The following is a 12,295-nucleotide window of genomic DNA, read 5'->3' on the forward strand; positions in this document are numbered from 1 at the left end:
CAGTCAGGCAATAAGATATTCAAGGTTTGCATACAGAGGAATATTTGATACTGCTCATAGTCATCACCCAGCTCTGTTCTCCCTTCCTCTTTCCACAAGAAATGTGGAACAAAACCTACACAAGCCTCTAGTTCCCACACTTTCATGGGAAGAAGAGACTTCCTCAAGCTCACTCCACCTGTCACATTACAGTCTCACTTAAAGCAGCACATAAAAACAGATACTCAGATACTGCTTTCTTTTCTAATCCACAGGCAACTGAAAGCCTCAACTGCATAGGAGCTGAGACCTACATCAGCAGGAAGCAAAATTCTTGCTGTACATTTTAGGAATGAAACATTAACAGCATCAAAAGCTCTGAGGTGTCACAATCCTCACAGATGATGCTACTACATGCAATTGTAGTTTGAACATAAACGTGATCTAACCAGTCATCCCAGAAGAATGGCCAGTCTTTGCGAACAAAGATTTGGGAAAGGTCTTTTACCTTTCCAGCCTGCGCAATGGATTTTTCAGGTGAGACACAGCATGCGCTGAACTGAGCCCACCCTTTAATCCTAAGGTTCATCTGCCGGGGCCAAGCAAGCTTGGACAATGGCAGTGAGGTCCTCAGGACGTAGGTTTGTTTAGAGTGACCTTCTCATAGATGGATGGCCTCACAGGGCTAACGAGCTCCATCTGCCCGGGGGACTGGGATTCGAACCTGGGTCGCAGAGGTGAGAGTCCCGCATGCTAACCACCAGGCCACCAGGGGTCCCCATCTCAGAAGACTGGGGTTTGGATATACCTTTATTCAGGCACTCAGTGATTCTGTAAGCCAGGGTTCCAACACTAACAGTTTGTTTGAAAAGCACTGATTGATCCCAGACTGAAACCAAAGTATCTCTGTTAGCAGAGAGGCAGGGGGAGAAAGGAAAGTAGTTAGCTGCTGTGCATTGGCATACAGGTGAGAGATCTTCCTCCACACCAGCTTCCAGTAGTTCAGGCTCAAAACGCCTTTACTGAAGACCCACAGCTTCTCGTAAGAACTGCCTGCCAATGGCAGGCAAGACCGGCAAGCATGCTAAATCAGATCTGCAGATACTAAGAGGTAGTCTGAAGAGATATTATTCTTCAGAAAACTATTGCTTTATTCTATTAGAAGTAACAGTCAGCTATCAGAAAGCCTTTTGATCAATATTCATGTATTATTGTTTCAGTAGCCAAAACAGAAAAGCAACTTTGAAAGTGACAAATATCCATGAAAATAAGTACACAAATAATGTTCAGAGCACAAGGTGCTTCTGACTGATAAAATCATATGCAAGCACGTGGACAGGAATATGCCAGCTTCGTATTTAGATCAGCATGCACAAGCTCACCACTCCTCAGAATACCAAGGACATCTGTGATCTACTGAAGCAGTCACCAGCTTTCACAAGTGTAACCGAAACCAGAGGACTGCTTGTAATTGACTTCCTTTCGGTGTGTAACAGTTTAAGGATGACACCTCAGAAGCGTAGCAATACTCCAAGTTTGCATTACAGAGAGCAACCTGACTCGGAACAAAATGCTGAAGTTTCATCAGTTTAGGCTGTGGCATAGTTTAGAGCTATAATTCAAGCTCTGTCCACTACTGTGCTCAGTATTGAGCTTCAAACAAAGCTGTGCATAGTGCATATCCTGCCACGGATAGAGGCACTTATTTCTACTTGAGATAGCCTTGCATAGTTTCACACTAGATTACAGTTAACTAGACCATAAGATATGTTTCACTGTCCCATACAGTGGTTATCCACAATCAGATCATGTCTTCCCAAATCCCAGTAAATCCGCAACAGAACAAAGTTCTACACTGTTCTGAGAAGCAAAGAAAAAAAAAATCTTTGCTAATACAGTTTGCAATAGTTATAAGACCATCCACTGACATGACTGTGAACTACCTAGAAGGAAAGACACTTGTTTACTTACCTACAGACAGATAGGTCTTCTTTTTGATGTCATAGGCACAGACTGCACTTGCGCTTCCGCACTCCTCAACACCATAACAGAAGTTTATTTTGTAAACTACCTCTTTATCTGTATCAATTGCTTTCCAAGTGTAGCTGAAAAGAAAAAAAAGCCCGTCAGTTGGTATTCATGTTGTCCTAACTGCCACCCTCTAGATACCAGTCCCTAAAATAATCAAGTTTAAAGCTAAGAGCACCACTAACTTGAGATTCATATTTGTGCTCTATATTTGTAAATACCAGAAATAATTGCTATGGTGGAGGGACCAAGAACAAAACATATTTAACCACTTGTGGAGCATACATCAGGTCTGTTTTTCCCTTTCTTGAACACCCAACCACACATTCTTCCCTATCAAATCTCTGTGAAAGCCACTCTGACTAGGTATATCACTGCAGTCGTCCTTTTTCCTTGACAGCCTTATAAATTGCTCAGACATCTTTGGCAGGCCCCACACTACTGCACTTTAGCAATACCCAATAACAGTGGCAGAAGTGCTAAGTCTAAGTGGAATAGAGCAGCCAGTCTCATCCTGCCTGTCCGCAGTGGAGCCACCCAGCTTCAGGATCAAAATTGGGGTCGAGATTCTCAGAGCATTCAGACTAAAAGATGCTAAGAGTGTTTATTAGGGCCTAGCTGCACCTTTATGCATTTTACATATTGTATATGTATATCTATATATGTATCAGAAGGACACTTTCTGAAGGGTAATGTCATAAGCTGGAAACCAAGCAGAGCTATCCACAAGAGATGCAGTAAAAGATCACACTATCTATCTACAGCCATATCAGAAAGTCAGCTGTCTAGAAACTGGGAAAGGAACAGGAAGCTCTGGTTAAATACAGCAGGGAATAAATCAGAGTAAGAGCAGAAAAAAACTAAATTAAGCATAGTTCAGAGGTAAAGCAAGTATTCCTTCCCCTCACAACAGGCACTAGGACTGCAGTGAGATGTGGTCAGTCACATGACGTAGCATCACTCAGTTTTGAGGCAGGCCCAGGTCAGCTAGTTTAGAGCCAGGAACTCTTTAGACAGCCTGGCTTACTAGCAGAGTGCTCTGGCCAAGCTCTGTTAAAAAAGCAGAGCTCAATAAATGTTTGCCATCAGCTTGGGTCAGCTACTCCTCTTCTGGCACTGGCAGCAGCCTGCATCCTCTGGACACTATGGATTTTTGCAACACAACAGATTCTCCAGCTTCCCTTCTATCCCCAGTGGAAACTTCAGTAGGATTAATACAGACTCCTCACATCAAAAAACTGAGGACAGCACGGTGACTTATTAGGCATTCCTATTATTTACAACTCACATAAAGTGAGTAACTGACCCACAGAAACATGTCTTAATCTAGAAATCTAAACTGATGTGAAGCTTCACCTGTAAGGTTCGTTTGTCTTAATTTCTGGCCCATAGGTGTTACACCACTTGCCACCATCATACTCCAGATCCCCCTAAAAAGGGAAATCATTCTTGTCCACTCTGAAGTCCAGTCCTTGGGTAAGAAAGGGGAAGCAACAGTTCAGCTACTTTACTCTAGATTTTAAAACCTCTGAGAACTCCTCTCAAACCCAGTGCATCCCATATTTAATCAAAGAGTCAGCAGTAAGATATTACATAGTTTTCCATTATAATTACTGACTACAGGTCCCCTGGCTTCCCTGTACTACAGCAGCGGTAATAATTTCAGTCTGCTAATGACTGGAACAAGTTAGGGACAAATACAAGAGAGTTCTCTCTGCAAACTCAAAAAACTAAGATGAAAATCTTCATATATAATTATATTTGAGCCTTTATATCCTAATATACGGTTCAAAAATAACTTGCCAGGTACTGAGTCATACCCAAAACACCAATAAAACTACATATTCAAGGACTGTGTCTCAATCCTAAACAAACACTTGCCATTATTCTTTCCTCATAAGCAGGCATATCTGACATTTTACAATCGTACTGATTAGTTCTCTGAGCTAGTCTCTTGTGTTTCTGAAGTGGATAAAGGTAAAATTGACGCAGGATGAAGATGATAATTAAGCTACAGAATAAACAAGTTCAGCAATGGGAAAAAGCTTGACAATACAAACATAAAAAGTTGGAAGAACCTGACTATCTTCAAGGGCTCTGAAAACAGAAAGGTTAAACCTGGTTTTACATCCAGGAGAAAATGTGTTTCAATCCAAACCCAACTTCTTCACAATGAAGCCTCAGAAAGTTACCATTTCACTGAAAATTTCTCAAGGGCTCTGGTACTCTTTGTTGACTGGTTTTGGCACATGATAAAAACGGAACAAATAATACTACAGCACAAAGTTTTTTATCAAGCTGGAGTGTTCTTCAGTGTGTTGTTTTTTTATAAGAACTCGCAAGTTAAAAAATTCTTGTTTCATTCACAAACAGATAAGTCCCTCACACAACAGAATTATCACTCAGACTAAGAGTTTGCTTTCCCAGTTATGAAATAGAGGAAATCAACAGCTTCGAGTCAGTTCACCCACAGGCCAGAAGCAAAAGAGAAACAAGACGAGCAGTTTAGAGAACAAAAGCAAAGCAGACTCTAAAGCCAGTCCTTCCCTCCACCCTTTCAGAGGCACCTGGACAGGGAAGGTTATTTCCACACAAAGGAAATAAGAAATCTGATGTTTAATCATGTTCCAAAACACAACTTCGGGGGCACATATAAATGAAAATCTAGTGCAGTTTCAGAGTAGCATTACTCTCAAGGAAGTTATAGGGACTTTTATTTTTCTAAAAATGTGTGGAAGGAGCAAGGTAGGATTTATGCATTGGGAGTAACAGCAGCCTGGAGGTAGCATAAGCAGCTGTTCTCAGAGAGATGCAAAATAAACTTTCACAGTAAAAGCAAGAATTATTTCTCTCACGAAAAACGGCTCCTGGCATTAAATCAGTACCTGGAAATAGTTTCAAGTTGCATCTGCTCTACTTTCCAATAAGATACAAGCTGACCTCTCCACTGCAACCCATAATGGAAACAATCTGTCGGCAATCACATTGCCCATCCCGGCCGTGTGAGTCACATGGACTGGCTTCCTCCAGCTTGCTGAGCACCCTCCTCCACCAGTGGTGATGCCTGATGTAATTACCTCCTCACCACGGCCAGACAAAGTTATCTTGTTTGAAGGGCTTAAGCTATCCTGCATTCCATGCAGTTGAGCTAGTTGAGCTAGTGGTCATGGGGTGGGGTGCAATGCACCCTCTGATCCAGGGGGCTTAATACAGCTGCTACCTCACAGATTAAACCATTCAAGCAACCATTTCTGGTGCAGCTCAAGATCTGGGCTCAAACATGGTGTCTGCCTTGATTAAAACTGTCAATTACTTTTGCTGAAACCTCAGCATGACTCCTGTCTTCTTATAAACCCAACTGTGAACTATCCCACAGTTACCAGGTATGAAACACGCCCACGTCAGTGCCCCCAGGGCAGGCTCTCTTCCTGTCTCCTCACAATGTTGCTGGCCCCAGCACCCGACACAAGCTGGGCTCAGGGACTGTCCTCTCTCAAAATTAACTCAGCAAAAACAACAGGTGTGTGTGAGTGGAGAAGGGACTGAGCCTCGCCAGTTCCCAGTCTGGCTTACAGTAGTTTCTGGCCATGCACCAGCAGCTGGAGGCAGGGAAGGAAGCAGGGCTAGCCCAGGCCACTGTCAAAAACAGTTGTGCAAGCAAGGTCCAAGCAAGATACTGGGAATAACCTTGCCTGCGGGTCAGCCTTTCCAACTACCTAGTGTTGTTTTAAGACACTGAAGCAAAAGCATGAAAAAGAAAATTAAACTACTTTTCATCAAGCTTTAAAATCAAATAAGAGCTCCACTTTTTTTTTTCCCTTGTGATCAGCAGCTGATGCACTGGAGTCAGACAAGGCGCAGATGGCTATCGGCTGTCACAACACGTGTCCCCACGCCAGAGAGTCTGAGCACTAGTGAACCACTTCAAATGCAGCAGAGTACCAGAAAGACTATTGCCACCATTCTCACAACTACGGTTCAAGCTTTTTGGTTCTCAAACTGTTACCCGAAGGATGACTGCTAGGAAGAACAGTACACCCTGCTTCAAACAGCTGTAAAGCATAGTTTCCTCTCTGGGGAATGCACTGAAATGGCTCCTTTTGCTGAGGGGGTGTTACACAGACAACCTGACAGAAAGACAAGGCAACCTACAACCACAGTTAGAAAGCAGCTCCATATATGACTATCATGACTATCCATCCACACAATTTTGTGCACGGAAGCTCTTCAGCTACCAGAACAATGAAGAGATTCAACAGTATCTGAAGCTCTTTATGGGCAGTTTCAACCAGCAAAATTTCCAGGATGGCCACCGCAAATTTGAAGCTTGCAGCTCACTCACCACAGAAATCACTATTAGATGTGGCTACCGTTGTCACACAAATATGTATGGTAGAGAAATCTCCAGTCAAAGCAATCTCTCCTTACAGCAAATGCAAGCTTGAATGGCACAAAGTACAGCCATTGCTATGCTACAACAGATTTTTAATACATCCCCACCCATGCTTAGTTCTGCCCTAGCTTACCCGTCACCTTTTCCAACTATCATGGACACATATGTCTTCAGACAAGTTTTCTAGAACATGCAATGTGTAATACCCTTACAGCTACACCACAAGCTCTTTGGCTTTTTCCATCCAAAAGACATCTGGTCTTTCATGCTGCACACTAAACCACATCTATTACATCATTTTACAGAATGCCTAAGAAAAGGGATAGCAATTTGAAGTACGCAAGAACTATCGTAGGCTCACGTGCTGAGAAATCACATTCACACCATTATAATGAGAGCCTCCCAGGCATGTGAAGCAACCATGCACATAGGCAAATAAGTCCAGTAATAACTTATTTATTACATCTCCCACTTCAATATGTCAAAGCACTTAATAGAACTGAGCAAGTCCACCCAAAGGTCACCTCTCTGTAGTCAGCACACGCTTCTTCACCAAGGCTGAATGCTAACCCCAGGGTTTCAAGCAGCACACATGAGCAGAGTTGTGGTTTCATGACAAAGGCTGAAGAGACGGTGTCTGGATGAACAGAACTGTACATCATACAGTCAGCTATAGGAGCTGTTATTAAAAACCACATTAAATGTAAAGTAGAATTGACTTACAACCCCAAAAATGGAAGTCTGCATGATAGCAATCCTGTGTTGTACAGCAGTTTGAGATTTCCTTCCATTCACAAGCTAAAAATCATTGAAGTTATGCACCAACTCCTGTCCTTGCAAGGGAGCAAAAACATCACCTGTCATTAAATCACCTCTCATCCAGTGTAGATTTTCAGGCAAAACAGCACACAGAGGATGCAGTTTGTATTTGCTGCTCTACCATCACAACCGAAGCATTTTCTAAAATTTTTCAGAAAGGACAGAAAGAAACTTCCAGTAACTCCCCCAATGTTACACGGAAGGTGAACCCAAACTGTCAGGCTTTCTATTGAAGTAGAGTTAATTTTGTGAACAGTTATTTAAGTCCAACTCCAGAATTTTTCCTGCATTGTAACATGAAAGACATAAAGGGAATAAGAAAAATAGAGAAAGAAACCAAACTAACTAGCAACTTCTTATATCCAACTAGTTCCCTGTATTCTTTCCCAGGTGCTCATACTACAGCAATCCTAGAGAAACCTCTACGCAGAAGATAAAATGAGAATTCCAACTGCAAGTCACATGACAGCACAGTCAGCTGTCAGAGCACACAAGAACAAAGGAGAAAGCAAAACAAAATCAGTCACCGAAGCCACGACATTAGGCAAAGTTTCAGAGAATTAAAGGTTTTCTTCTTTCCCCAGACTGTCCAAGCATACTGCAGTAAGGCTATACAAAACAAACAATGAAAACCACCAACTCAAGTTTAAGTAGCCTCATGCCACAGTTCTTGCGCAAAACAGTTTTGACACCTTTCCTCCTCCCTGCAAAAGAGCTTTCCTGTTCTTACTTACAGGAGAGCCAGTGCCTCTTCTAACTCCCAACAGTTTTCTTCCTTGCCCACTTTGACATTCACACACCAGACACAGAAGCTGCTGCAGTTTCACCAGGCCTATCTGTTACAACACACAAAAGCCAGGACGCTGTTTTCTTAGCAGTTGTAAAAAATAAAAACCTTGCCTTAAGCCAGTACAAAAATAGGTTGGCCAGGGACTTGTCCTGCACACCCTCACTGTATCTTTCAGCTGAGACATGCGATAGTAGTGTGTTTGTGTTACCTGCATCATCACTCACTTGGTATAGATTTTTGGAAACAGTACCCAAGAAGACACTTAACCACAATCCCATAGGGACTTCCCACCTATCAGACCACAGGTTCTTCTTTTTTCCTTTACCCATTCTAGATTACTAGGTATAAGTCCTTCAAAGCAGTTGGCACAAAAGCCATGGCACAACAGAAAATGCAAGTTTTTTGAAGTGGTCCATCTTAAAAGGAAAACTGCTGATTGTGCTATCTATTTGCAAACTATTTTCACTTGCCAGCAACAAAATGAAACTAGCTGAAGTAATTTGCATCCAAAAAGAGACTGCATGTCTCCTTAAGGCGATCTCAAATATTCCTCTCCTCACAGACATGCAACAAAACCAAGACAGATATTGATGGGACTTAACATACTTCTCTAAGTAGGAACTCCTTGAGAACCAAATCATTTAGGGTGTTTTTTATTTAAAAAATAGCTTGTCAGGAGTTAAATTCCCTCCAGAAGCTACAGAATAGTTTTGCACTTCTGTCCCAATTCTACAATTAGGTTGGTCATCTGACAAAATCATATTTTGCCAGCCTCATGGGTTAATTTTGCAAGTAAACCTACTTTTCCATTATTTAACAATATCATAACCCAAATTCCCCCAGGCAGAGAACCTATTCCCTCCAGCAATCCAACCTCTGCCCTCAGTGCTACATTCACCGTGTTACATTGATGTCTGCCCAGCGCCATTGATTGAGATAACATGTTCTTGTATGTGCTCTGCATATTCCACCTAAATAATGAAGAAATTAGGACCAGCAAGATATTAGTGCCAGACTAAATTCATGGCTGAAATTAGAATAGAAACATGCCAAAACACGAAGAATAGTGCCATTTCGACATAGCACTTCTGAAAGCTTTCTTAACTCACCTGTAAGTAACTTAATAGCACGTGGTGATACCCTTAGTATGAAGTGACTATCAAGTGACGTCCCTTCCAAACCACTTCCCACACTAGAATGGCCACAGTGGCACAAACCAGCAGTCCTGACTACAGGCGACTTGCACAGAGCAAGTCTCCTCATCTTCTCATCTGCAAATTCCCTGTCTGCAGAGAGCGACGCGAGGAGGTCCCGGCGGGGACCGGCCCCACGCCGCCGAAACCCTCCAGCCCACCGGAGGGCTCCTCCAGCCCCCCAGCCCCGCTGGGCGCTCGCCACGGGCCAGCCCCGGCCCCCACCCGGGACACCCGCCCGCCGCTCCCCGGCCTCACCCTCCCTGCAACCGGCCACCAAAACACCCGCTCAGGCCGCCTGGGGGGGCTGGGCCCGCCCTGCCGAGCCCACCGTGCCGAGCGCAGGCGCTGCGCTCCTGCGGCCCCGCAGAGAGCAGGGGCGGCACGGGCACCGGGACAGCCCCCTCTCCCCGCATCCCCCCGGCTACAGCCCTTCTCCCGCCGCCCCCTCCCGTCCCGCCGGCCGCCCACCTGCACAGCTGCCGGTAGGGGTCGTTGAGGGCGGCGGCAGCCGTCCCTGGCGGCGGGGAGAGCGCCAGGAGGGCGATGACGAGGAGCGGGGCCACGGGCGCCATAGCCGGCGGTGCCCCGGGACGGCAAGCGGCCGGCCGCGTCATGTGACTGCCGCGCGCCCCCGCCCCTTCACGTGACCGGCGCCATGTGCGGGCGCGGAGCGCACGTGACGCGCCCCCCCGCGGACAGGCGGGCGGAGCCTCCCTGTGATCCTGAACCGGGGCCGCTACGGGCACGGGATGTCCGGACTCGTGTGTGTCTGTCGGTGGGGGCGCCGGGAGCTCCGGGGATGAGGCATCCCTCCTCTGGAGCGCAGCCTGCGCAGGTGGGAGCTGCCAGGAGCAGAGTCGGGGCGATGCCGTGCCAGCCCCTGGCCGGCCTTTGGCGTGTGGGGTGTTCGGGGGCTCGCCCTGTGGGGAGCGCTGTGGGGTGTCCCGGAGCGGCTCCAGCGGAGGGCAACAAAGGGTTAGGGACTGGAGCATCTTTCCTACGAGGAAAGGCTCAGGGGATTCGTCTCGAGAAGAGAGGACTGAGAGCGGAGCTCATCAATGTCTAGAAGTGTCTGAAGGGAGGGTGCCAAGAGGATGGAACCAGGCTCTTGTCGGTGGTGCCAAGCAGCAGGACATGAGGCAACGGGCAGAAACTGATGCACAGGAAGTTCCACCTGAATATCTGGAAGATCTTTACTATGCCGGTGACCGAGCACTGGAACAGATTGCCCAGAGAGATTGTGGAGTCCCCCTCACTGGAGATACGCAAGAGCTGTCTGGATGTAATTGTATGCAATGTCCTTTAGGATGACCACCCCCTGTGGTCCTTTCCAACCTGACCCATTCTGTGGCTTGGTGATTGACTCAGAGAAATCCTGTTTGGAAAACTTTAATGGAGCTTTAAACAAGTCACTTGAAATGTGCTATGAAATCTTGGGAGAGAGCAGAAAACTGCCCATTAGGAATGAAGACTGAGGAAGCAACAGCAGCAATGTGGCTCTCTGGCTGCAAGAGTTATTAATGCAGTGGGAGGCTGGTGTGCTCTAGAAATTACTCCATTTCAGGAGAACAGGAGGGTGGCTTGCCCAAGGCAGCAGCCTTGTCAGGAGGAAGTGGAACACGTACAGTTCTACCTCCACTGCTTTCTGCACTGCCAAGAAAAGCCATCTGGCCCAGAGATTGTGTAATTATTTCCAGAATTTAGCAAATTTTGACTGGAGTGTTAAGATTCAAAATAGATACTTAACAGTTAATTTTTACAGAAGTTAAGAAGAACACTGTTCAGAGTGAGAAGAGGCATAAAGGTGGGGAGAGTGAAAGAAAAATAAAAATTACACTAGCTGAACAGACAGCTGTCTTACTTGTGTGAAGAAACTGTCTTCACTAATTATGAATGCTTTCCAAAACCCATTTGTACAAAGAAATGTAAAAGGCCTACAACTGAAATAGTTTTGATTTTTCTTGCCCCACTCCCTGGCACCCAAGGGAATAAGACAGCACTGAAGATCTGCCTCTGTGGCAGTTTAGCCTGATTCCAGGCTGCCGTGATCTACTCCTTTTTCTCTCTTTTCTCTCAGGTATTCTACTTTCCTCCTTTTCAGTAGCGTATGTTCTGCAGCAGGGCAGTCAGCTGGCTGAAAGCTAACATCCTATTCTGGTGGTTTTGTGTAAGTTTTCAGCTGTATTTGTTGCCTGACTGACTTGGCTCACTACATATCTGCACAAACACCACCACCAGCTCAAGAAGAGGGAGAGGAAGGCATGGCAAGTGCTGCAGGGGGAGGAGGCCCCGAGTAGCATCACTTGTAGCTGCTGTGAAGTTTCACCCAACCAGAGGAGCCAGAAGTACAGCTCAGTCAAGCCAATTGCTCCCCACTGCCTGTCTGCTTGCATGAGATGTGCTGATACTTGTGTAAAGCCACTCAATTCAACTCATTAGTCCAGCAGAAAAAAACTCCTTCTAAAAGAAACTGGGTATATTTTCCTGCTGGCTCAGCAGTTGCAGCAGCTTAGTGAAGTGATGAATCCTGGTAGAAGGGCAGGGGAGGAGGAGGAAGACCAACCACATTGATTGGTCTGTTAAGCTGTAGTGGCAATTTAGCTTTTAGAGTTATCACAGACAAACCTAATAGCATTGTCCTCAGCTCATGAAGAGAAGAAGAACTTTGGTATTTATGCTGGAAAGAGAGTTATGACATGATACAATAAGTGATCTGTCTTTGCTCATAACCCAAAAAAAAATTAATGAAAAAGACTGGGTAAATGCTATTATCCTCTATAGTTTTCTACTACTGTATGACAGATTATTGTGAATTCTTGCTCTTTTATTTTAACCTTCAGTGGATTCCTTAAGGCTCCAAATCTGATTGCTTAAGAATCTCCGTTGTCTGCTTTTAAGACTCCAGCCTGTATAGTTTAAAGACAAGCTTGATGACACAAACTCAAAGGCTCAAAAGAAGACAAATCAGGTGACAAAAGGAATACAAAGTCTATTATTTCTGTGGTTATGTTTCTTAAACTTGGCAGTATCAGCATCACTCTAAACAGAGCAGTGCAAATATATAAGATTTACTGGAAATTCTGTCTCTGC

The 12,295-nt window shown here is 45.0% G+C and overlaps 1 protein-coding gene across 1 annotated transcript in view; it reads right to left on the reverse strand.

The window, feature by feature from the left end:
* The window catches only part of IGF2R (insulin like growth factor 2 receptor), a 60,351-nt gene extending 50,574 nt beyond the window's left edge, over window positions 1-9,777 (reverse strand). Inside the window, exons 1-2 of the mRNA XM_027687106.1 lie at window positions 9,674-9,777; window positions 1,951-2,084 (exon numbers count right to left, since the gene is read on the reverse strand). Of these exons, the coding sequence (XP_027542907.1) occupies window positions 1,951-2,084; window positions 9,674-9,777 (238 nt within the window). The remainder of the gene's footprint in view (window positions 1-1,950; window positions 2,085-9,673) is intronic.
* Window positions 9,778-12,295: the final 2,518 nt, after the last annotated feature.

Source organism: Neopelma chrysocephalum, unplaced genomic scaffold, assembly GCF_003984885.1.
Source record: "Neopelma chrysocephalum unplaced genomic scaffold, ASM398488v2 Primary Assembly neopelma1_23, whole genome shotgun sequence".
Lineage (NCBI taxonomy): Eukaryota > Metazoa > Chordata > Aves > Passeriformes > Pipridae > Neopelma > Neopelma chrysocephalum.